This window comes from Crocodylus siamensis, chromosome 3 (assembly GCF_052110815.1).
Source record: "Crocodylus siamensis isolate JL-2025a chromosome 3, ASM5211081v1, whole genome shotgun sequence".
NCBI classification, from domain to species: domain Eukaryota; kingdom Metazoa; phylum Chordata; order Crocodylia; family Crocodylidae; genus Crocodylus; species Crocodylus siamensis.
Genome location: NC_143397.1, coordinates 87,083,109 through 87,108,570, shown reverse-complemented (window position 1 = coordinate 87,108,570; position 25,462 = coordinate 87,083,109). Strand labels below are relative to the sequence as shown.

The 25,462-nt window shown below is 43.4% G+C and overlaps 1 protein-coding gene across 6 annotated transcripts in view; it reads right to left on the bottom strand.

Annotated features, from left to right (window-relative positions):
* Positions 1-25,462, bottom strand: part of CCDC171 (coiled-coil domain containing 171) — a 432,482-nt gene that overhangs the window by 369,876 nt on the left and 37,144 nt on the right. For all 6 annotated transcript variants that reach the window (XM_090038740.1, XM_090038741.1, XM_090038744.1 and 3 more), the window contains one exon: positions 13,989-14,135. In XM_090038740.1, coding sequence (XP_089894866.1) covers positions 13,989-14,135 — 147 coding nt within the window. The remainder of the gene's footprint in view (positions 1-13,988; positions 14,136-25,462) is intronic.

Sequence of the window (25,462 nt, the reverse complement as noted above, 5' to 3'; positions counted from 1 at the left end):
AATGCCAAGTCCCTGGTACCCAACACTGGTGCACAAGGCAAGGAGAGGGCAGTTCTGGGCCCCAGGGCCCAATCCTGGAGCATGGGGCTCAATCCAGCCTGCAGACTAGCCCTGTACCACACATTTGGCCCACAGGACCAAAAAGTTGAACACTACTGGTAAAGACCTTTAAAAATACTGAGGGTATCACAAGAAACATATTTCCTATGCAAGCAGGAACCTTTCTGGCTGTCAGATTAGTTTTAACCAGTACACCTATTCACAGGTCACAGAAAAGCAGAGAATGAGAGAGAGAGACTCCATGATTCGAAGAAGAAACCAGAAGCAGAAATGTGGTAAAACCCAGGGGCTTAGAATCTTGAAAGGACACTGGCACAAGTCAGGACCGCTCAGGTTTGGGGAAGAATGTACAGTAGGACTCCCCGTCTTGCAGTATCTAAAACAAAGCAACTGTGCTTAACAATAAACCTTTTGCTGAGTCTATTTGCTTCATCTATAAACACATCTTGGAAAAGTGCCATTGTAAACTGACATGCCACTAGGGGGGAACTGTGAGAAAGAGACTATCTTCCAGGACTTCCTGTGGGACATCACTGCTCCTGAAAGCCTGGGAAAATGGGGCTGTAGAGTTTCACTTATGAATAGGAGTCCTGTAGAGACCCAAGAATATGCCACCAATGCCTGTCATGTCTAAAACCTAAAACATTGACTTCAAAATAAACGGGTCCAATGCATATGTCCAGGCACTTCACCCTAGTGTGCCCAGCAAAAGTTGACCTAGATTGTAATGGTAAACAAATAGGACTCTACCAAATTCATGGCAGAAGTGGGCCGTACTGCCGTTTTAACCATGCAGGTTCTTCTGCATGTCCCCTCACCCGCCACACCAATCGGTGAAGGAGCCCTGATCGTGGCCTGCTCCTGATTAGCAGGGAAGCAAAACTGCGGTTTTAAACATGGCATCATTTTTGCCTCCCGCCACTGATTAGCCGAGGGGCTCCATCAACCCTGCTGTTTGCTGCTGACGAGTGGAGAGGCAAAAATGGAGCCTTGTTTAAAATCACAATTTTCATTCCCATGAAAAATAGTATATAAGCTGATTACAAAATTTCTGTGTACAATGTAGCAAGATGAGTTTAAGCTGTGAAATGGAAAGGTGGTCCTATGACACATTTTACAGATGTATAAGCAGAGTAGGCCAAGCCAAAAAGTGAACTGAATTGTCCCAGGTTGGTCATTTGCCAGTGTTGAGAAGAGAAAACAGGAATTCTGACTTGCAATTCTACTTTTTTAAAATTACTGCTTCCTTATAAAATTCGACTTTAATTTAAAATAATTTCAGACAGATTAACAATATACTGGCTTTGAACCAAAATGCAAATCACAGGTGAAAAACACCACAGACTACTGCTAAATTATTATCTTTATGATAAATTTATGAATTTACAATTGTTTTTCAAAGTAAAAGCCACATGTATGCCCACCACTGTTGTCTAGGCAAAAAAAAAAAAGGTGGTCCAGATGTAGCTGTGGTGAAGCTGTCCGGATATAGCCATGGTGTAATTCCAAGGAGACCAAAACTTAATTCTTGTCTAAACCTATTGCAGATTGTATTTCTTAGGATGGAAATAAGGCTAAATCAAGTGTTCCATTTCAGTTTTGGCCATCAAGGCATGAACTTGACTTCAGTAGAACTCCAGTCAGGTCTACTCAGAGGTCACAGCAGTAGCAACCTGAAAGTTAAACCGGCAGGTAAGAGCTGTAAAAGAACTATACTTTCAACATATTCTCCATGATACTTTCAGAAGCAGGAAGTCTTACTTAATACACTCCCTACACAATAATTAACTCTAAGTTGGTTTATTCCACAGGACTGACTCCCCACATTTTGAACCACACTCTAAATCAAGGTTTTGAGAACATAACAAGTCAATACAAGAATTAACCCCCACCCCCCACCAAAAAAAACCCTTCTTATGAGAAACCCTATCATTAAGTAGTATATTCCATACAATGATTCAGTCACTTCCAGGATCTGATTCATTCAGGCACAAAAGTAAAAGCAAGAAGAGCTTTATCTTCTACCTAATGAAGTTATCTATTATATCCAGCAGAGGGCACTAAAGGAACAGTTATGTACAATCTTCAAAAAAGGTGAATCCTTATGGCTTTTTAAAAATAATTATAACTCTGTGTGTGTGTGTGGGTGGGTGGGTGGGTGTGTAATTTAAATGCCAGCTTTCTATAAAAAAAAACAAAAAAACAAAAAACACACCAGCTTATAAAGCTACTGCCAAAACTGACTGCAGTTTTAAAATGAAACATTACATTTTACATGTATTGGGTACGGTAATGTTCTAGATTACAGAAAGAAGTACATAATGGCTCTCTCCTTTATAAAGCAACCTATTCCCTTTTGCATTTTTCCTTCAGAAATATCATAATCCACTTTTTAGACATATCAGTCACTTCTGTGCACTAAAGAATCACTGAATAGAAATAAAGGGTTAGTCATGCGTATCCAAGATGTTTTTCCCTTTGGGGGGTCATACTACATCAGTTTCTTTACTGAAATGCAAGTTGGGGTTTATAGCCTGTTAATGGGCTATGCATGAATCAGCACCTGCAGAACCTCCCCTCAGTTCAGTTGGAGCTTCACAAGAATATGTTCAATAAAATGTTAGTATGATTTCTACAAACATTTTGTATCAATGTACTTATTTAGTTAGAGGCAATGCTGCGTAGGCTTTTTTTAAACATAATATAAGGAGTACATGTCCTAGTACAGATGCAGTTTTGCTCAACTGCCTGACTGCAGTATTGGGTATTTCCATATTTAAGGGCTTCAAACTGAGAGAAACCGTGTGTATAAAAGTCCACAAAACTAAAAAAGCATTTCAACTTCCTGACAACCAATGTAATCCACAGTTCTCAGCCAGGTGTCCATCCTGCCTCCACAATGCACCAGAAGTTAGGTACCTGAATAAGAAGATCCATAACAACCAACAGGCTAAGCAGGGAACTACCTAAAACCAGCTGTAGGCAATATAAAAGGCAAGAGTGTCTTAAATCCCACTCCTCTCCATACCTTAGGTTACATCTATGCTTAACTGATCTAGTGACAAAAAGTTCTGACAGCTGCCACAATACAGTACATGGACACTTGGATCCTTCTAGCAGTTTGGCCATCAGAATACAAGGTGCATCAGGGCAGCATCTTACATGCACCTTCTGCTGGCTGTTGGATGGCAACAGAACCCTTATCCCGCTCAGCAGAGGTGGAATAACTCTACCACTACACAGGAGCTTAGAGTGTGAGCACACACAGCTTTGTCAGCAGAACAGGAGTTGACTAGGCCTTATTCAAGGTTGCAAAGAGGCATTTTCCGCTGCACAGGACTCAGCCTGAAATCCTCTCTTGCATGAAGGTGTCCTTCTTTACAAAAAGCAAGGACAGGTCAGTGTTATCTTTCAGAAAAGCCTTGATAAAGAACTGCTTTTGCTAATGCCACTCTTTTATCCAGTAGCCCAGTGGTTAAAGCATTTATCCCTGGTGTGAAAGACCTAGCTTTAATTCTCAAGTCCCTTTCCTTTCTGATGCTCAAAAATATACCTTCCATTCCCCATAGAGAGTGCCTTAAATCAGCAGGCTATGTAGTATTCTGAGGTGGACCAACTCCACCCCTCTTGCTGAGGCAGTTTTATTTTGCCCCAGTGAATATTTAAATTATTCTACACAATGTAGAATAGCCTGAAAAGGAGGAACCAAAACTGTCTCCTCCTCAGAATACTAGCAGTCTGGAAGTTAGGGCCTGTATGTCATACCTAAACTTAATTTATGTAGTAATAACAAGTTGCAAAAGTGTGGCTAAGCATAAGGCCTCAAAACCTGTATCTGAGCAACTGCAATGTAAACATCGGCCACCGTAACAACTAGCTTGGCCAGCAAAGTAAAGAAAGCTATCAACATGTTTAACAAAGTATAATTAAAGCTCAAAACCTGAAAAAAGGCATTATAAAAAAAGAAACTATACATCATGGGTGACTTGCATCTCCCGAGTCTGTGGGGGCACCAGTGGGGCACAACTGGGGCAGGGGGCCCCCAGCAGTCAGTGGCTGAGTGCACTGGTGGCAGCGGAACTGCCATCACTGCCACATGTGGATGGTAGAGCCAATTTCAGGGGTGGGCACTCTGTGTCCCCCTACCAGTCAAAGCATTTGCTGTAAAGGGGGGCACCAGTGCTCTCAGAGGGAGCACATGCCCCCTGTGCTTTTCTATGCATCGCTTATACATTATATTAGGGTTCATGGGTGACATAGTCGGGGGGGCACATGCCCCCCCAGTGACCAGTTAACAACAGGGGGAGTGGTCCCCCAGAGACAACTGCACAGACTGGGGGAGGACATCCCCCCACGGCTGATCATGCTGCGGTGCTCCCAGAAGCAACTGCGGTACTTCCATTCCTTGGCCAGCACTCAGAGGAGGCACTGACACTCCCGCCCGCCTGGCGCCTGAGCAGGGAGCATGGCCTGTCAAGGGGTGCATCAGCACTCTCAGCGAGTGCATGTGCACCCCCTACATGTCACCACTGCTATGGTTTTATCTTAAAATATTAGAAGTAGTAATTGATATAACCAAATGGATTAAATGTTACGTTGCTATAATAGATTTTTTTGTTAAAAGGCTTCAAATGCAGCCTTCTTACAGAAGACCACAAACTAGGGTAAAGAGGTATCAGGTCAGTGTTAAACAGCACTCCACAATGGGGAAGAGGAGATAAGACACCCTCCCTCTTACTTTCCCAAACTTTCCAAGTCTACAAGATATCTGGTTCAATCCAGTTCTAAAAGTTTCAGTGAAACAAAGAAATTTAAATAAACCAAATCAGAAATAATTTATTACAATATTAAAACCAGCCGACTATAAATACTGGGCATAGACTAGAAAACACGATCTCAGGCTTCTTCAAAACTCAACAAACCAACTCAAACCCCCAAGGGAATAGAGAAGCCTGGCCAGCAGACTTGTTTCTCCCTTGAATCCAAGGCTACATTAGCATTGTCTTTATTGATACAAATAAGTCTTTGCTACTGTGTATCCTAAAAAAGCTTTGGAGTTGTGACTGGAATGGTCTCACTGGTCATCAGTCTCCTCTCACCCACAGTTTAAATTTAAAGTAAGAGCCCTTCTCCACAGACTTGGGATATGCAAGGTTGAACCTCCTCAAGCAGAGAAGGAACTTGAGATCTAAAACCAAGTCTCCAACAGCCTGGATGAATGCTCTAACAACTGAACTTTCGGATAAAAGGGAGTAGAGATGTAACCCTACCCTATTCTGTGCCCTGCAATGTTTTGTGAGGCGTTTAATACAATAGTCATGTTTCAAGAATGCCTGCCAGATTAAGCCCCAGAAGTGAGATGGACAGAGAAGCCCCTAATGTGTGAAGCCCAAAGGGTATGATATAGGTCCTAAAACAGAAGCATCAAAACTGAGCTGCTTCTGTGCATGCTTATAAGTACTGTTTTGTGCAGCCACAGAATCCTAGCGGCAAAAAATGACCACCAGGGTCATGAAAGTGAATGTTAAACAATGTAAAAAATGGCAATTATGCACCTTAGCTCCTTAGTGAGGGACCTCATCAATACTGTTTTGCAAACTGGAATACAATGCAATATTCTATTCAACTGACATTTTGCACCATATAACCAGTTATTCTCAACCAGTGTGCTGCAGCTGTTAGGTGTGTGAACATGATTCAAAAGATAAACTCAGAGATTTCAAAAAGGAATTCACAATGTTAAATGCATTCTTACCTGTTGTGGTCTGAATTTTTTGTAACAGGAGAATTGCTCTATTCTGTAGTCAAAAACCAAATGAAAACTAAGAGCTGAGATTTTCAAGGGGTGGCTTGATTCTAAAAGATCTAAATGGTTACATCTATCCATTGATATAAACCAAACTCTGATCGCAACACAGAACCTGGGCCTTTAAGTCCATCCTCATCCTCCAAACTATCACAGAAACAATTTGATATTTGAATCCCAAAACCTCACATATGCCATTCTCATAATAGTTTTAATTCTGCTGAGAAGATGGGGAAGCAAGAATAGATCTGGTACAATCATTTCGGCAGAAAGCTAGGTTCAACTCAGCATGAATATTTCTGAGACTGAAAAAAATATCTTAATTCGTAATGGTCAATAATTAGTTTTCCTTGATTAAAGGAATCCACAGGATACAGTAGCCTAATGTTTTCACTGAACTAAACTTTGACCTTTTAAGTTGAGAGGCCAGCCTGAATATTCAGAAAGAAAATCCATTTGATACCTTACTCTTCTGTCTTTTCTCAGCTCACAATTACTAGGTTGGTCTCTTAACAGCAATAAAACCCCAAGGAGGGGCTTTCAGAACTACTTAAAAATCTTTGTTTTTAGAAAGATTATTGAGGCATCACAGTATGTGGTACCTTCCAACTAAAGGCAATATTGGCCAAAGCTTGTAGATGCAGCTTGAAGTATCTGACTTGTTTCAGATTTCTTTGTGGGACACAAATTCCTTCTTTATTGGTCAATAAGTCAGTGCTCTTATTTGACGAGCTTTGATCTGCCCTGTAGGATTTTGCTTTTGTACTTTGTATGTCTCTAACGCAATATTTTAACCATCTAACAATCAATGCTTTAAACACCTTTTGCCCTTAAGTGGGAGCGAGAAGAATCACAGCTGGAAACTGTGGGGATGTCCACGTTGTCTCCATGCTGAGACCAGAAGAACCACTGAGAAAAGCATTCTGCTCATGGACTCCTACTCCACAGATACCAAATCCCAACTATTAAGCAGTGCAACCACTTTAGAGCAGCCTTAGTGTGCTACTAAGAGTGAACTACTAAGTATGAACTCCTAAGAGCAGCTCTAAATACACTCACCTTGCCTAACTTCCAGAATATGGTGTGCATAGATAAGAAGCAAGTGGGTAGGGTACCCTACTCAGTAGTGTTCCAGGGCTCAGCATGGAAGCAGGGTAGATCCCAACAGCTTTGACTGTTCCACAGCTGTCAGAGTATTTCCTTGAGATGTACACGTTTAGAAAAGAATAAAGGACTGGAAATAATTTCTGGTTAGACAGCCAAGTCAAGACAAAACATCACAGTATCACTGTAGATGTACTATGTCTCATATTTAGCTCCTCCATGTGTGGATGCGAGTGGTCACTACAATCCTATTTGACAGAGATGCAGCGATACATCAGTCCAATACCAGATCAGCACCAAAATAAAGAAAATTGACTGCATCAGAAATCAGCCCCATGTGGCTGGTCATTTGGCTGATAAATGGCCCATGCATGCGCACAGCTGCAGCGCAGCACATAAGCAGCAAGGAGCACAGCCTGGCAGCTCAGAGAGCTGCATGCAGTCTGCTGTGGTAGATAGAGAGGGGAGAGGGAAGGGGCATGGTGCGGGGGGCAGATGAAGGCCCCCCATGGTGAGGGAGAAAGGGAGTGGGGCTGGGGCTGGTGTGGGATGGAGCCATGGCTTATCCATGGGACATGCAGAGGGGACGCGGCTCCCACTGCTGCGCACACTCCAGGAAGGCATGAGGGAAGGCCTGGGGGGAGGACATATGCCCCCAGATCTGCGCAGTGTGGAGCAGCTCCTGCTGTGGGCTGGGGAGGTGCTGGGCTCTTCCCGGCAGGGGCGGGGCCACAATGTGCTTGGGGCAAACAGTGGCAGCACTGGGAGGGGGGCTATGGTGAATTTTTGGGTGGCTGCAGGCCCCCACCTGTAGCCCCTTCCCAGTGCCACCACTGCCTGCCCCAAGCACAGTCTGGCCCAGCCTCCGCCAGGAAGAGCATGGCTCAGCCCTGGCCCCATCCCTAGCCCACAGCAGCAGCCATCCTGTCCCTTGCAAATCTAAAGGACACATCCTCCATGCCCTCCTGGGGTGCACACAGCAGCAAGAGTTGCACCCCCTTCCCCACACCCCCTAGGTGGGCAGTGACTCTATCCCATGCCCCACCCCGCTCCAGCTGGGCAGCGCCTGCCCCAGGCCCAACTTCACTCAACTCCCTCTCTCACCGCGGGGACCTTGATCTGACCCCCCCATGACTTCCATCCCCCCTTCCCGTCCACCAGAACAGATTTACCAGCTCCATGCAGCTCTCCATGCTATATCAGAAATCAGATCGGTGTTGGCAGATATGCCTCTTTAAAAATCAGCTAGCAGTATCGACCCCCAAAATCTCTATCAGTGCACCCCTATTATTTGTTAAGAAAGTAGGAACAGTGAAACTGAAGAGAGGTCAATCAAGATCAATCCAAATTTCTTGAGAATTCACAAGCAATGCTGCCTGTGGGAATTTTTCAATATGTGGGCAAGATTAAAGTCCCAGCAGACAGAAGACTGTCTTTTGAGCAAAATTTACTGACAGACCCAAAAGCTAGCCTACGCAGCACATACTCCAAGATTTGGGAAGAGTTGTTTGGTTTATATTTTTTCTTTACATCTGCACCATGCATTTAAATCAGTCCAGATCTTAGAGTATTCCACACATTTTAATTCTTGAGGCCAGCAAGGTCCCTAGTTGAGGAAGAGGCAGCAGACTGCTACTGCTGTTTAGAAGGTGTTTCATCTGGTTTTTGCTCCTAGAGGAGGACTCAAAACTACCATATTTACTTGAATCTAAATTGACCCTGAATTTAAGATGAGGCTCCAAAAATTAGATCCTATGTTTGGAATGTATAAATGTATACATTTGTTACAGCTTTTCAAGTATTGAATCTAATTATTGGAGGGTTGCTGTAATACAGCACAACTTGTGCTCTGTTACTCAAAGGGGCATGAGCAAATAGCCAAGCAGGCTGCAGCTGTCTACACTCCTAATCAGGCACAATTGCCTGATTAAGGAACAGGACCCAGCTGTTTGCAATAAAAGCAGGCCCTGAGCAGTAAAACCAGCAGTTTGCTGCCAACAGCCAGGAAAAGACTACCACTTGGATGGAGCTGCTGTTCATACCATCTTGGAGGTACAGGGTAAGAGCTTTGGGGGTGGCTGAAGGCTCCTGGTCCTGGGGCATGACCTAAAACTATACCCTGCTGGGGCTGAATGGTGTGGTGGGGCAATCTCCAGGAAATGCCATACCTGTGCCTCCCCAGTGAAGGGTGAATATGGGGCACCAGGAAGCCTTAGTCCCTGCTGCCTTGCTGGTGACTTCATGGAGGGGAAAGGCTAGGGGAGCACACCCCTAAGAACAAAGCAGAAGCCCAGGCTCACAGAGAGTCCTGAGGCAGGGCCCAGGTCACGAAGGGACCCGAGGCAACTTCCAGGCCCACTGTGAGACCCGAGTGGCATTAAAGAGTTGGATGTGAGACCCCAGTGGGATGGGGCCCCAAGTCAACAGAGCTAAATGTGAGGCTTCTTGGGCAAGGGGTAAGGGAATTCTTGAGGTCCAGTGTCAGGCATAGGGGATTAGCGTGGAGATACTGAGAAGCCCCGTGTTGGGCATATGAGGATTGAGGCCCAGTGTGGGTCATAAGGGGACTATGAGGGTCCCAAACCAGGCTAGAAGCCCTGAGTGGAGCCAGGCTGGGATCCCAAGGAACTGGGAAGGGATGGGAACCCAGACTGAGTGGCCAGGTGTTAGGCCAGACAAGTTATAGGTCAGGTGTTAGACCATAGATACCATCTGCAAAGCATGGGACACAGTATAGGAGAGGTTGGAGCCATGTATACAAGACCTTGGCATCCAGGCAAGTAAAAGGGCAGCCTCTCGCATTACTATCTCAATTGATACCAAAGGTGTGGCAAGTGAAGTAGGCAGGCGGTTTGCTCTGAAACAAGTGGGTGGGTCAATGTTCAAACCGGCCCCAGGATTCCCACTTGTTACAGCTGCCTTTAAATCCATCCCTCCCACACTGCTACAGCAGGGAAAGCAGGGGCAGGCAAAATACAGGTCGCATCCAGACTGCCAAGCCATTCTATCTGGCTAGCAGGGTCCCTAAAAATTTAGAAAATTTGTATTTATCTGCTCCCAGCTGCCTGTCAAATTACAGGAGCCAGGGGCAGTAGGACCCAGGGAAAGCTAGCAGGACACAGCTGCAAGGCCAGCCTGGCCTCGCACCTCAACCAGAAGCCTCTGTCTGCCACCGCTTGCTTGCCTGCCTGCAAGCTGCTCCAGCACCACGTGGCCCCCAGCTGCATCACTGGACTGTGGGAACACTGGCCCTGCACTGGTACCCTGTGTGTGTATGCACAATGAGGGACAGAGAGAGAAAGTGTGTGTGTGTGTATTCATAGGGCAAATCCTAAACATACACCCCACCATACCCATGAACCTACATCCCCCCCTCACACTGCCATACATGCAGACCCCCACACCCACTCACAAACCTCATAACCACCCACACCCCACACATCCATCCACATGCTCCCTCACCCCACACCTGCGCTCACAGCCCTGTACTCCAAGCCTATACCCACTCCCCACCTCCACAATATACAAGAGTAAGACTTCATTTTAAGCTATTGTGCAATCACCTCTACGTACATTACACAAACGCATGTAAATCAAGACAGAAAGATTTTTTGAAATCAAATTAATGAATGTTGTACATGTTTGATTTTTAGAATATAATTTGGTATTTTTCTGGTTCTGAGATGGCAAAACCCCTTGCTGAAAGGAGTACTTCTGGGGGCAATGGAAGAAACTTCTGGTGGCAAAGGCTGGGGCTAGGGAGAGGGACTTCCAGTCACAAAATGGCAATCAGGGGATAGGGCACCTGTCAAGGGGCAGGGCTACCCATACAGCCCTTGACAGCTTGTCAAACCTCTGTAAGCGGCCCTCCACCCAAAATAATTGCCTACCCTTGGACTAGGAGGAATAGGCCTACTTTTACCCTCTGTCCTCCCACTGCTGTGGGTCTGACTGGTCACAACCTAGGCTCAGGGCCAGAGTCAGAGCTGCAGCACCTACCTGCCCTTCCCTTCTGCTTTGTATGCAAAACTAAACACAAGATTTCCTCCACGCTGATTGAGAGGGGAAAAAACCTCATGTTGTATTCAAGTAAATGGAGTACTTATCCAGGGATGGACAGGTCAGTTCTGCTCTTTAAAGCCTCACAGAAGATTTGCTTAGGACAAGTAAGCCTAGATAAGAAGCAAACCTGCCATCTAGTTCAGAACTCTTGAAACTGCATAAACAACTATCTAACCCAAGGGTTCCCAAAGTGTTTTATGCTGCAGCCCAGCAAAACACAGCCCTGACTTCTAGCCGGAACACAAAGGATACACCCACCCCCTCGGCCGGGGGGGCAGGTGAGCCAAACCCTGCCCTGCCATGGGCCTTGCAAAAGGAGCTGCGGCCTCTACGCCCAGCTCTGGGGGGCCATGGTTTGCCAGTCCACAGCCATTTCTAGCCCAGCAGCCAACCCGCTGCAGCCCAGGGATTGAGAACCCTGATCTAACCCACTGCAGCATAATATGCATTCAAATAACTACTGAGGAAAGAAAATTAGAGATTCATATTGTGAGTAGTAATGTTCAGTATGTAATGACAAGTTATTTGGCAGTTCATGAAACAAAATAGCCTAGTGCTGAGAGCAGGTGATTTAGAAGAACAGTAGATTGGGTGTAGGGATTCTGTTATCTATAGGGAAGAAATTTTCTCTCATGTCCATGTTTCCCCTTCCCCCATCTATCTACAAATCAAAATATTCTTACCTACCTTTCAGTGTTATGCACTGTAATTAACTAATATTTGCTTTGAGAGCTTCAGAGGAATTGATGTGCTCATCCTGAGCAGTAAACAAGAGATTTTTTTTTTTTGTTAATTACGCCAATAAATTGTTGGACATGGAAAGGTTTAGAGCCATTCACTTAATAAACACACACCCTAATTTGATAAATCTGACCAGCTACTTAACTTCTCACGTGGGGAAGAACTATCAAGGCAAGATTTCATATTACCTATACTTTGGATTTATTTATACATAGGGCAATAGGTCTGGGTAGTAGTTAGAGATATAAATATAAAGAAGGTATTTTAGGAGCTCATGCTCAAATCACCTAGTTCAATGACAAGCAAATTAAAACAGCAAAAGGTCCTCTTGCCCACTTGCACTCTTCTTTCTTTGCATCACCAACTAAAACCAAACACTTGCTTGTGCCATTGAAAACTACTTCTGGGCAGAGGGCACAAGCTCTCGTACAGGCTGGTCCCTTCTCTATCTCTGAGGATGGAAGCGAGTGAAACAAGAAGGAATGGGGGGGAGGCAGGGATACAACTATGTTGACAGGTGCTCATTTGAAAATTGGGTTTGATTAAACAGGTGGGTTGGAAATTCAAAAGAGAAAAGGCCCACTGCCCCATGAAATAAGATTTATACTGATAGAATGTAAAACACTAAAGTCAGGCTAAATCTTTAGCAAACTGACCTGCCTCACCTCATTTGAAATGTATAAATATTTTTATTTTTTTTTATATACACACACAGAATGACAATGAAAATCCCAACCAATCTGTTAAAAACATACAGGATCAGATTCAATCAATCCATAGTTAAGAAGTGCCCAAATCTATATTGCTTGTGCAATGTTGATTTCACTCCCATGTATGTTCTGACATAGTCTTTAATGACAGAATCATGTTCTGCCTCTTCCACCAGAACTCTGCTTCATTCATGCAATGTGCAGTACAGGTAATGCCTGGTGAATTTTTAATCCTTATTGTTCAACTACTGGCTACTGCCTTGCATAGTATACCTTTAAAGCATACAAATACAGGACTGTCCACATGAAACCTGTCATTTCTAGAATGACCTTAAAAAAAAAAAAAAAAATCCTGGTGTCTCCAATATTAGTAAATTCGTTTCCACAGTGAGATGGAAACATTATTATTTTCATTTTATAAACAAAAAAACAGAGATACACCTGAGGCCACAGAGTGAATCAGTAAGCTCTTCTGAAGAACCTATGACCACACTTTACAATAGAAAGTTATGCAATCAAACAGATCATTCCCCATATCCTACTATAATGTCTATGTAAAAGGGTAATACTTTTAAAAATCTAATAATACTGTCACAATTTTATCTCCAATTTCTTTCTTCATAATTCTGCTCACCTCTTCTGGTTAAAAAAAGAACTTTTCTCAAATGGTTGAAAAGAGAACTATAAAAAGCTAAATAATTTAACTAATTTAATATACCAATAGCTCTAATTTTTAGTTATCTGGTAAAGCTAGAATATCATTCTATACAAATTATGGGTTTGTAGAACTTTAAGTTAACTATTATTGAAGAAGCAGCTGAAGGATCTCAGATAGTCACTGGATTCAGAAGAAAGAAGATGAGAGAGACTACTTTGTCCAAGCTGGTCGTTCTGCTGAATCTCTGCTGCTGCTTCTTCACCATCCAAGCCAGGAAAAAGTTCAAAGCCTGAAGCCTTTATTTCCCTAAAGCTCTCTAGCCCTGCCAGCACCTCATTTCTCCTTTCTAAATTCTCATAAATCAGTTGTCTGGCACAGTACCACTAGAATTACTTCATTCAGTAAAAGTTTCATTGATTGCTTGTAGGACTATACTGGTGCCAATAGCAGTAAAATACCCTGCACATTAGAAGACTATGGGCACAGATGAAACAAGCTGCAATTTTCTAAAAGCACAAAGATGTTAATTTATGAATTGGTGCATGCGCCTGTATCCCCTTCAAACCATTTTCCACCTGTGTTCCACTCCAGTCTCACTATAGACAAGCCTCCAAATACCCAAAGTTAGTCCTGCTGGTTTACAAAACTAGTATAGTTCATTTAACAAGAATATTCTGTGTTATTTAAAGTTGAACATAAAAATTTCACTGCACTCAAGACAACATCCCTCCAAAACAGAAGTTAACTGGAGAAACTGCTCCAGCACAGAATCTCAGGATTAACAAGGATATTCAAGGTATTCAGTATGATTTGTCTTCATTGATATAAAGAGATAAGACGTACCTACCTCAAGTTCTTTTTTAAGTTTCTCCTCTCGTTCTGCACTGTATTCAAGCTCACTGGCTTGTCGCCGCAGGATCTCAGGGCAGTCATTATGTTCCAATTCTAGGTCTTTTATTTTCTTGGACATATTCTGTAGTGCATTATTTTGCTCCTGGAAAAAAAGCCCAAGGTTTACCATAATATTTTATGTCAGTAAGCAGAGTTGAAAAGGTAATACTGTAGGGAGTAGAAATTGAAACAGATTCTCTTCCAAATTCTACCAGCTGTAGTCTCCACATGCAACCTCTCAGTCTCCCAAACTTCTGTAAAATGAAACTAACAATTTGACAATGAAAAGAGGAAATCCAATTCAGAGTATACACTAAAAGCATGATGTGTGAAGTAAGGGAGTACCATTTTCCAAGTGACTTTTCAAAAGGCAATCACACTTTTAACCTTCAAGAGTGGAAGTAAAAATGCCATTTTCCTTCAGCTTCCTAGCACTTAAAATGGGGACATCATTCAGTACCTAAGTTCACACCAGAAAACCCTTGTGAGACTATATTTTCTGGATCTCGGTTTCAGTTCTGCAAGCAATTGTTGAGATAAATGACTGTGATAGATTACAAATCAGTTTTTAAAAAAATCTTATTTTGCACATTAGATTTAAAAGCGCACACAATACACTGCTTTATTATTCTACCTAAAATGGGCATTTATATATTGCTGTAGTTTTACTGGCTTGTACAAAAAACTCTGTTATTAATTTCTAAAAGTAGTGCAAGCGCATACAGTTCCTCTGCAAGAAAGACTGATGAGCTTATTTGTCCAAAGATTCAGTTCTGAGTCGGGTCTATTTTAAAATATGCTTAAAACATTTTCCTAATATCACTATTTTATCTTCAGGTCACAAGCTCATACAGGGGTCAAGAATGCATTGCAATGGGTTACAATCAAAAGTCAAACTCTGGAAGACAAAAATTGGTCTCCGCCTGTCAGCACAACTATACAGAGCTCCCTCACTTTTGCACTTTTCCAAGCTGATGCTCTCCCACCACTGTCATGAGCTTTTCCACTAGTACAGGAAGCTTCAATCTGCTCTCAGTTCACAGAATTTCTCTTCAAATCAGCAGGCTCTATGAAGTACCTGAAAAGGTATCCCCTTCTCTGCTTTCCTCCCAGCATACAGCATATGTAACTGTTGCCCTTTTTACCCCAAGAACACAAATGCAAATGTGAGAAACTTATCTGGTTGTATAGAAAGAGATGCAGCAAACTGGGGGAAGAAACGAATTAGGGATGTTGAAGCAAGTCTATTTTAGTCAAATATCAAAAAAGGCACCAAATGCACAACCAAAATAAGTGTATTGAGCTGAGTATTTCTGACCCTGTGACAAGACAAGACAAACCAATATGAATGAGAAAAATACTGGAGTTTAGTTTTATTTAGCTTTCAAAAGCAAAATTTAAGGAAAACGGAAGGATGCGGGTTCACAAACTGCAAGAAAGGTACAAGTCACATGCCAAGGTGGCTAGCTGCTCACCCTTTCATTCACTATGCATTTTTTCTCTCAAAACACCCTGCAACTTAAGAGGGAAGACATATATTGGCTAGCTTCATACAAGCATAAGTTTGTTGCTCACTGTATTAAAGATTCTACAGATAAGAATTTCTTCTCTTGATCAACTTCCTTACTTTCCAATGTTATTCTATTAAAAATGTGCTGTTTTTCAAAAACCATCCTTTTAATTAGGGTTTTTCTTATTCCTCAGTTTCATGTTAGATTGCCAGCTGCACTTGAAAAGCTTCCTCATAAAACTTACTGAGCTTGCTCTCACATCATTTGTCCACCTTTACAATTGTGACCAGGTAACAAAAAAAGAGATACTTTCTCTATATAGGAGTTGCCTGGACAAGATAGACAAGGGGAATCATTAGGATGAAAGGCTCTTCCCATTTCATAGCTAACTGCCCTAAGCTACTGAGCAGAATGAAATTATAACCAGCTTTCCTAACAGGACACTCCAACGTCCTCACCTCCTGCACTAAAAGACCCACCTGGAGCAAGAGAGAATTTGGTTTATGAACTCTATTCCAACTCTTCTTCTGGTTAAATGGCCTTTAAAAACAGTAAAAAGGTGCATCATCGAATCAATATCCTGCTTCAGTAGAGACAGAAAAATTGTAAGGCATTTCTGTCTTTTTTGAATACCCCTCTACATATTTAATAAAGAATAAAGTTAGCAATGATCTAAAATTTATTTAATAAGTCCCTATACAATCAGTATGTGTGTTTATTTGAATATATGACAACCCTGAATATAAGACACCCCTTCAATAATTAGAATCTAAAGTCCTAAGTGGAGTAATGACACTGGGAGGAGGAAAGGCAAAATGTGTATTATACATGGATGATAGTCATGTAGTAGTTAGGAGTGAGACTTTAAAAGAAAAAGGTGCCAAAGCATACACCAAAGTATGGAGAAGCAACAGGGACTAAACCAACTAGATTGAAAAGCACCATAATGGAAGTGAGGAACTTGTAGAAGTTGGGCCTTCAAATGACAGAGAAATCAAAGTGCTACGGATCCTGATGGATGCCAAAGGGAAAGGTAATGCTTACAACATGGGAAAGGGTCACAGCAAGGATACAGCAAATACTTTGGTTATGGTCCTAAAAGCTGCTGTTCTTTAACAGAGAAGTGATGGTGGTTAAGGCTGTGCTACTGCCAATTATTCTCTATATGGGAATTGTATTCCCACTGATGTGATGGAAGATAGCAAAAAGTACAAAGTTCTTCTGGAAAAAGTGCGTGTTCTTCTGGAATGCCAAAAAAGAAAAGCTGGTTAGAGCTGAGCTATAGAAAGCAAGTGAGATGGGGGGAAGGCAGGGAATGGGGGCCATCAGACTTGAGGATTGTTCGTCTATATGAAATACGTAAGCACAGCATACAAGGTGGTAACGGGGAGAAGGGAAAGCAGCATATATCAGCTGACTTCATGCAACTGCAGATTTAAGGAAATGAGGAGCATATCAAAGCTCTTTGAAGAGTCTACGGGGTGGCAACAACCAATTCATTACATTAGGATGGAAGGTTTCATGCAGAGATATAAAATAGGGAGGTATAGCTACAGATCCTGAAGGATCATAATACATTGATGAAAGTGGTAAGAGAGAGAGATAGGATGGCACCAGTGAGAAACTTCACAGAAGGACAAGTGAAGTAGGTGTGGGGAGTGGTGTCAGGTAAACAACTAAAAGGAAAATATGCTGACCTAGCATAAATGGCTGTAAGAACTATCTTGCCAGTGAGAGAGGTACAACACAAGTGTGGCTCAACAAGCTCATCTAGATGCTCAGGGGAGAGGTGCAGGGAAGAAGTGACGGGACACATGTTTTGGGAGTGCAAAGGGTGTGTGGGAAAGGGTCCGTGATTTTCTGAATATCATCAAAATAAGCCTGTTGTTAGCATGGGGGATGGTACTATACAGACTAATACCAAAGGGACTGAAGGAAACGTTACTAAGGATAGCATGTTTTTAAACCAGTTTATATAAAGTTATAAACTTCCAGTTTTTTAAGGGGTTGGCTTTCACTGAAAGAGAGTGCCTGAAGCTGGGGCTCCATGAATTGAAATTCTACATAGAGCAGGACAAGGAAAAGGTCAGAGAAGAGGCAAAGATGAAGCAGAGGAAAAGGACTGAACACACTTGTTCACTAAACCAACAAAGAGGACTGATGGGAGGGGAGGAGAGTTTCAGATGGTTACTAAAGTCATAGTTTTCATGGGTTTTTGTATGAAGAAAGAGTTCTGGAAGGGGGTTATTTTGTAGGAAGTTGATATATATTGTTAAAGGGTTTAATACATGTAGTTTTATGTTTTTGGATACATAGTTGTTTAGTTAATATGAAATTCTGGTAAAACAAGGATGCTCAATATGTGAAGCTTTGTAAGTGTAGAGTGATACAGGTGTGTTTTTAATTTTTATTTATTTGTTACAAAAAGGTTCCCATCATCATTTTTGCCACAAAGGGAGGGTGTCAGAGCTGGTTCTGGTAGCCAAGTACCAGCCTGGTATCGCAGTACCTCCAGGCCCAGGCTCATTACCTGCAGAGGAAGCAACTGCCCATTTGGGGGGTTGTTTTTTGTTTTGTTTTGTTTTTGTTTGTTTCATTTTGTTCTTGGTTTTTTTAAGGCCCACGCCAAAAAAAAAAGGTTCTCTTCTCATCAGTACATTTGCCCAATATGGGCCATGTGTTTTACAGTCACATTCACTGTTGGCTGCATTAAATCATCTTCATAATCAGTTTCCATTACTGAGCACATGTTGCTTTTGGCAGCAGTTAATTATAGATAATACCTTTAATGAGTCTTCCTTGTATGCAAATGTAAGACAATGAGCTTCCCCCCACCCATGCTGATTGGGGGGTGGAGGGGAGTTGAATCTCTCATATTTATGGGTAAAAATGGTATGCGCTTTTTCTAAATTCTTGCAGTTAGTTAGAAAGAAAAAAAAAAGTGTTTGCCCAGGAATTCATTAAATCATATTCATAAGTCACCTTCATACTTTGGTAAATTTTTCAAGCTTCTGAAGAGTTGAAGAAGACTATATTTCTGTTAAAAAAAATTAACTATTTTATAAAATTGTCCATTTAAACTATAAATAATTTACATTTAAAGTATCATTATTAGTCTCCATTTAAACTATAAATAATTTACATTTAAAGTATCATTATTAGTCTATCTATCTATAAGAACTGAGCAGTTCGACAATTATAGTTGTAGAACCCCAAAAACACAGGTAAAAAAGACTATTCAATTAACAAACCCGATATCCCTAATGCACACAGTTAACCAAGCATTCCCAATGGTTCCAGAAAGAATAGCTTTGGTTTGGTGGACTGCTAAAAGTTCTTTCCTGTAACTAGTACCAGAAGCAAAGTATAAGTCCAGTGCTTTAGATGGAGGATCCTTGGAGACTCAATTTGTCAAAATGGCTTTCTAGGCAGAAAATACAAAGATTACCATAAGTCCTCCTGACCATTTCTTCCTATTCAACACTACCACCAGGGACACTTTGCAAAATACCAGAAAGTTATGCATCTGGTCTTCCAAGTCTGATACTGCAACTATATTCCTCAAAATTACTGATCATTTGTGGGGGGGGAGGGGGGGCGGGGGGAAGGGGAGGGAGTTTGAGTGAGAAGAGACAGGTGTGAATAAGGTGGGGAAAGAAAAGAAAGAATTTGTTACACTAATGTTCAGTGGCCAGCATAAGCTGACAAAACCTCAAGAATGTGGTATGGGTGAAAAAGGCCTTTTCTTAAAAGCTTAAAATTTCCTGAAACTAGCTAAGATTGAATGAGGTAGCTGTCAGTCACAAGGACATATCAGTAGTGGAAGCATAACCTTTCAGCCATAACATTTCCATCCAAGATATTAAGTCTACCCAATTTAATCACCTACTAAGCATCAAAGATACGTTTTCACTCTCTTTCTATGAAATGAGGCATAGATACTGTACCATATTTTTGTGTCCCTTGAAGATTTACTTGTAAAATACATTTTTTAAAGTATGAAAAATTGAATATGCTAAAAAAAGAAAAAAACAAACAAACTCTACTTTGGATAAATAAAATTTGTAGAACCCTATTTGTAGTCTCATCATCAGCTGCATGTTTCCATTTCTCATTACACTGAACTTTATGAGTTGGGCTTTTTTGTTCATTTGTTTTTAAGAAACAGAGAAAACTCTCAAAACTTGTATAAGGTCTAAAACAGGTATTCATAATCTAATCGATATATACAACTTTCACTGTTGGAAAGATACAGTGATATTGCCCAGTCCTGAAAAGTTCTGGATGTCAACAATACAGAAGGTTCAGGGAAATAAATATTAGTGTTGAAAGGAAGTAAGAAGAAATTTGATGGAAATTACTACTGGAGAGGTATTTTCCAATGCTTTATAGCAGGGGCAGGCAATTATTTTGGGCAGAGGGCCACTCACTGAGTTTTGGGAATCCATCAAGGGTCACATGACAGGCAGCCCAGGACAGATAAATATTAATTTTCTAATTTTTTTAAGGGCCCCATGGGCCGCATTTTGCCCACCTCTGCTTTATGGTGTAGCAGTCATCTAAATGTAGCTGGGCTTTTTTATTCATGCATTAGAGCATTCAAGACTCAGTGCCTTGCAAGAGGTCTCAGAGCTTTCCAGGATCATTCATCATATCATTTCATTTTAATGTTTATTTCAGATAACATGAACAATCAGGAAAACAAGTAAAATTGCCTTTAACTTTGTAAATGTAGGCAGAGCTACATAATCACACTTCCATTTTGTGAACTGTTACCATCTTTATTTTAAGTCAATATTCTAAATGAGAAACTTAAAACCACCATGTACACACACATTTTTAAACAGGCTTTCATAAACAAGTATCCTAAAAAAAAAACACCCTGTGGTTTATCTACTAAGTTAACCACAAGGTGATGCTATTGCACTTATTACTGAACACCTACATTTTCCTTTGTTATAAAGTGGCTGGTATTCTAAGCACACTCATGAGGGGTATACTGTATGATCCGTTGGAAAGCAGAAAGGATTAGTTTCCTCTCTGCCTCCTAGAGACACACTTCAATAGTTTAAGCTGGATTAATTTTCACGTCCTGTTATGGACATTAATTCCAAGTCTTTCATTAGGAGTTTGTAAACTACGAGTGCTCCTCTAGCCACGATTTGCATATTTTACTTGAAATAGCATTTCTGTCAGCAGATTATGGCTAAGGTTTCAAAGAGACGTTTACTGAGCCTTCAGTTTCATACTTCAATTGTAGGAACATAAAAGAAAGTCAGTATTTCAAATCCCAGCTGCAATACACCTGGTCAGAGACTCTGGCACTTTGAAATCACCTTTTGTTATTTTGGATGCTCTGGAAGAAGAATATAAAAACTAAACCATAGGTGACTAACCAAATAGTGACCAAGACAATCATCAAATATTGAATGATATGCATGTTTGTAAAGTGGGAAAACACAGGTGCAAATCAAAGTACAGAAGCAAGCATGGGTAAAATGCAGCCACCATGCGAGAGGAGCCTGCCATTCTTACTGTTAAAGAAACTGGTTAAGAGAGCTGACTTGAAGTAGGGATACCATCTCAACGGGCACATCTACACATGTAAATACATTGTAATTATGATACATTCAGTTTAATCCCAGTAATAACTGGTACAAACTTAACGTACTGTAATTGACACTACTGCACAGTAACGCTGGCACATGTTTTAGGTGCCACTAATGTGCAGTAAACGAATTCTACTGAGCATGAGCACATTAACATGGTTTTCACCATGATGTGCTAATATGCAGTAGCCTTATGCAGACATGCCCAACAAGTAAGGAATATTACTCCTCTTTACTCCCTGTCGCAGTGCACTCGGGTGCCCTGCGCCTGAGAGCGGAGATTGCTCTGGGGAAACCCCTAGTGGCAGAAAGGGGGGGGCTCAGCTGCCAGTCACCAGGGCTGCACAGGTGCTGGCTGCTGGGACAACTGGTAAAACCAGCTGACCAGGAAGGGACAGGGCTTATCCCTTCTTAAGCCCAGGTAGGAGGCCAGGAAGGCAGTCCCTCTTCAGCAGCCGTGGGACTAGGGACTCAGCTCAGACAGACAGAGGGGAGGACTCTGCCCATGAGAGCATCCCCTGGTCACTGCTGGGGTTGGTGGAGCCCTTCTTCCCCCGCTCCCTCGTAGGGAGTAGATTTTTGTTCGACTGGACGGTCTAGTTTTTATGTTGTAGCCCAGGGGTTTTAGGATTTATGCTTACTGTTTTCACCGGAGGACCGGGTGAGGCTATTAGGGGTGGAGGAGGCCTCATAGGAGATCCACAGTAGCGTGGGGGTCTCCTGGCACCAGAGAAGGTGCCATGTTTTGGGGTTATATAGACCCCGGGCCCCCCAGGGGGGCAGAGTCGTGTGGGTGAGGAGACCAGTGTGAGAAAGGGCCCAGTGTGGGCATGGGCGAGAAGTCTTAGGGGGACTCCACAGTGGTGGGGATCCCAGAGCCAGTGAGGGCACCGCAGTTAGGGGTGCACTACCCCATCCCTGAGAGGGGGCAGCAAGGAGCCCCGGAGCGAGAGGGGGCAGTAGGGAGAAGCCCCGGAGCAGGAGATAGAAGGGGTCAGCAAGGAGTCCCCAGGGTGAGTGAGAAAAGGGGGCAGTGAGGCCCAGAGCGAGCGAAAGAGGGGGCAGTGCGGAGCCCCAGGAGTAAAGAGGAGGCCCAGAAAACAACAAGGCCCAGGTTAAACTACGTCAACTCCATCTGCGAGGCTTGGGCTGCGGGGTAGGGGAGGAAAAGGAGCCGCAGGTAGCGCCCCCTTGTCACCAGGGTGCAGAAAAATAGGCAGCCTCCCGCTGACTACAAACATCTTCTAATCAAATAAGATCAAGGCATGGCAAGTGAGTAAGCAGGCAGTTGACCCATTACAGGAGGGTGGAGCCACTCCCAGAAAGGCTCCAATATTGATACTCCTGTCACACTCCCTTTATTTACTAAGCAGCTACCTCATCTGGTCAGCAACCCCACTACCCTTGAACTATGCACATATAGCCACATGTAGTGAATGAGAGTCTCCAAGCAACCTCATCTCTTTAAGCTACTTTCTGCTCCACATGCTTTAATTTCTCTCATCTTACAAAGTCACCTTCCTTGATTCCACTTACTTCTTAGATATTCTTGCTGCTTCCTTTCAGCCTGTTGCAGAGCACTTAGGCACCCTGCTCCTTTAGAGAGGGGAAACTGCTAGGAAAGAGCCCTAATAGCGCGTGAGGAGCCCCAGCTGCTGGTTGCCCAGGCAACCAAAGTTAGCTGCTGACCCACACCTGCCAGCAGTAAGCTGACCGGGAGGGGCAGGGCCTGGTTCACATTTAAACTCCAGGGCTGGGGCCAGGCTGGCAGTTCCCTGCTAGCAGCCAAGGGAGAAGGAGCTCTGCCAGAGCAAACAAAGGGGAGAAGCCTGACTGCATAAGCAGCTCCTGATTGCTGTTGTGTGGTGGAGAATTCCCTGGTAGGGATGAAATGATGTTTAGCTGGACGGCTTAGATTTTGTCATAGCCTAGGGGCTTGTGTTTTGCGTTCGCTGTTTAGAACCGGAGGTTTGGGTGAGGCTATCAGGGGTTGGAGGAGGCCTCGTAGGGGAGCCACAGCCACATGCAGACCCTAGTCCCAGAGAGGGGGGGGCAGTGAGAAGCCCCCAGAGAAGGGGGGCAGCATTGACAAATGCCCAGTGAGGTGTCCAGCGAAGCAGGGCCACAGAGAGCCCAGGGAGGACAAAGGGGGCCAGAGTTACAGTAAGGCCCAGACCAACCGATGTGAGTACCATCTGTGAGGCTTGGGCTGTGGTGTAGGGGAGCCACAGATAGTGCCCCCTTGCATCAGGGCAGTAAAATGGGCAGCCTCCCACTTAATTAACATCTTCTAATTAAGCAATTAACAACAAGGCATGGCAGGTGAGAAGGTGGGCAGTTGGCCCATAACAGGTGGGCAGAGTCACCGAAGGAACACACCTGGTCACAGTGGTGCATTGGCCAGGAATTTATCATACAGCAGTATTCATCATAAGACGGTGGTTTGCCCGCATGAAGAAACGAGTCCTTGGGTCCATCAAGAGAGCGCAATGGGAGCAGACCCTAATCCCAGACCCACAGTCACAGCAGCAAGTAGAGAACCAGTTATGTCTAACAATACAAGGCCTACGGGATCATGCCGGAAGACAACAGACTATCAGGATAGCCAACACTATCACGAGCACCCACCCATGACCAATGATCTAGATAGGGATGTGCGGCTATGGGACCAGAGTTGATGCTGAGGTGGGGAGACGAGCCTCCCGCACTTACAATGGACGTGACAGTGGATGGAAAAAGGTACAGGCTATGCTAGTCATTACAGACTATGGTGAGGAGTGATGTGGTACCGACAAAAGAAAGGGGAGTAGCGGATTGAGTAAAGGTGCAACGTTGGTGTGAGGACTCCCTCGAAAATAACAGGGTGGGGGCCACCCTACAAGTAGGCAAGAGGACCGATCAGATGCTAGTTGGGGTTGTTGAGCATTTACCCTATCTAGTACTACTGGGCTGCGACTGGCCCAGGTTGTTGGAAGAGATAACCAGTGGGAGGCCAGGGGAGAAGGCTGAAGTGTTCGTGGGTGCAACCGAACAACCTCCTCCCGAAGAAAGGGGTGAACAAGAGGTGGACATTGTACACTTATGGGAAGACTAACACTTCCAGTTGCAGCAGAGTCGGGAGCCAGATTTTTGGTCTGCATTACAAGAACACTTGGCCCAACGAAACGGAGAGGTATTACGGCCGGAGCTGATAAAAACAACGCCAAGATTCAAGATAAGAAATAACCTCCAGTACCGAGTTGAACAAGGGGAGCCTGAAGGAAGGGATGTTGTACAGCTGCTGGTGCCTCGGCGCTATCAACGAGCTTTATTGAAGGTGGCTCATGAGCTCCCTATGGGGGAACATTTGGGCAGGGACAAGACCGTATTCAGGCAAGATTTTTTTTTGGCCAGGACTGTTGCAGGAAGTGGTGAGGTATTGCGCTTCACGTTCTGTGGGCCAAAAAGTGAATCCAAGACAACCCCCAAAGGCTCCTTTAGTTCCAATACCTTTGGTGGAGGTTCCCTTTGAGCGGGTGGCACTGGACATCATGGGGCCGCTTCCCCGAAGTAGCACCGGGAACTAGTATATATTGGTTTTACTGGATTATGCCACAAGGTACTCAGAAGCTGTGCCGATGCGGACAGTGTCCACCCCAAAGGTGGTAAACAAGCTAGTGAAGATGTTCTCCTGCATAGGACTCCCTAAAGAACTGCTGACTGATCAGGGAATGAATTTTACATCACGGGTGTTTGAGGGAGTGAGTAAAGCTTTAGGAATTAAACAGCTGAGGATGGCAGTGTATCATCCCCAAACGGATGGGCTTGTGGAACATTTTAATCAAACACTGAAACAGATGTTAAAGAAGTTTGTGGTCAAGAGCCCTCAGGTTTGGGATAAAATGATTACTAGTCATTGCTGTTTGCAGTAAGGGACAACCACAACTGGGTTTCCACCCTTTGAATTATTATACCCTGGCAACCAAGGGTGATCCTGGATCTGATTTAAATATGTAATACACCTGCAGAAACATCTTGAAGCAGCTCGGAGCATGGTCTTAGGAAACCTCAGGAGGCACAGCAACGTCAAGTGAGATATTACAACCGAGGCACCTGGACAAGGAAATATGACATGGGAGATCGTGTGTTGGTTCTACTGCCGGACTGGGAGAGTAAGTTACTCACTCGGTGGCAGGGACCCTATGAAGTTATATGCCAAGTTGGGGCCTGTAGACTATGAGGTGTACCAGATAGGTAAACAGAAAAAGAAGCAGGTATACCGTGTTAATAGGCTAAAGAAGTGGGAAGACCGGGAATGCATGTACCTAGCC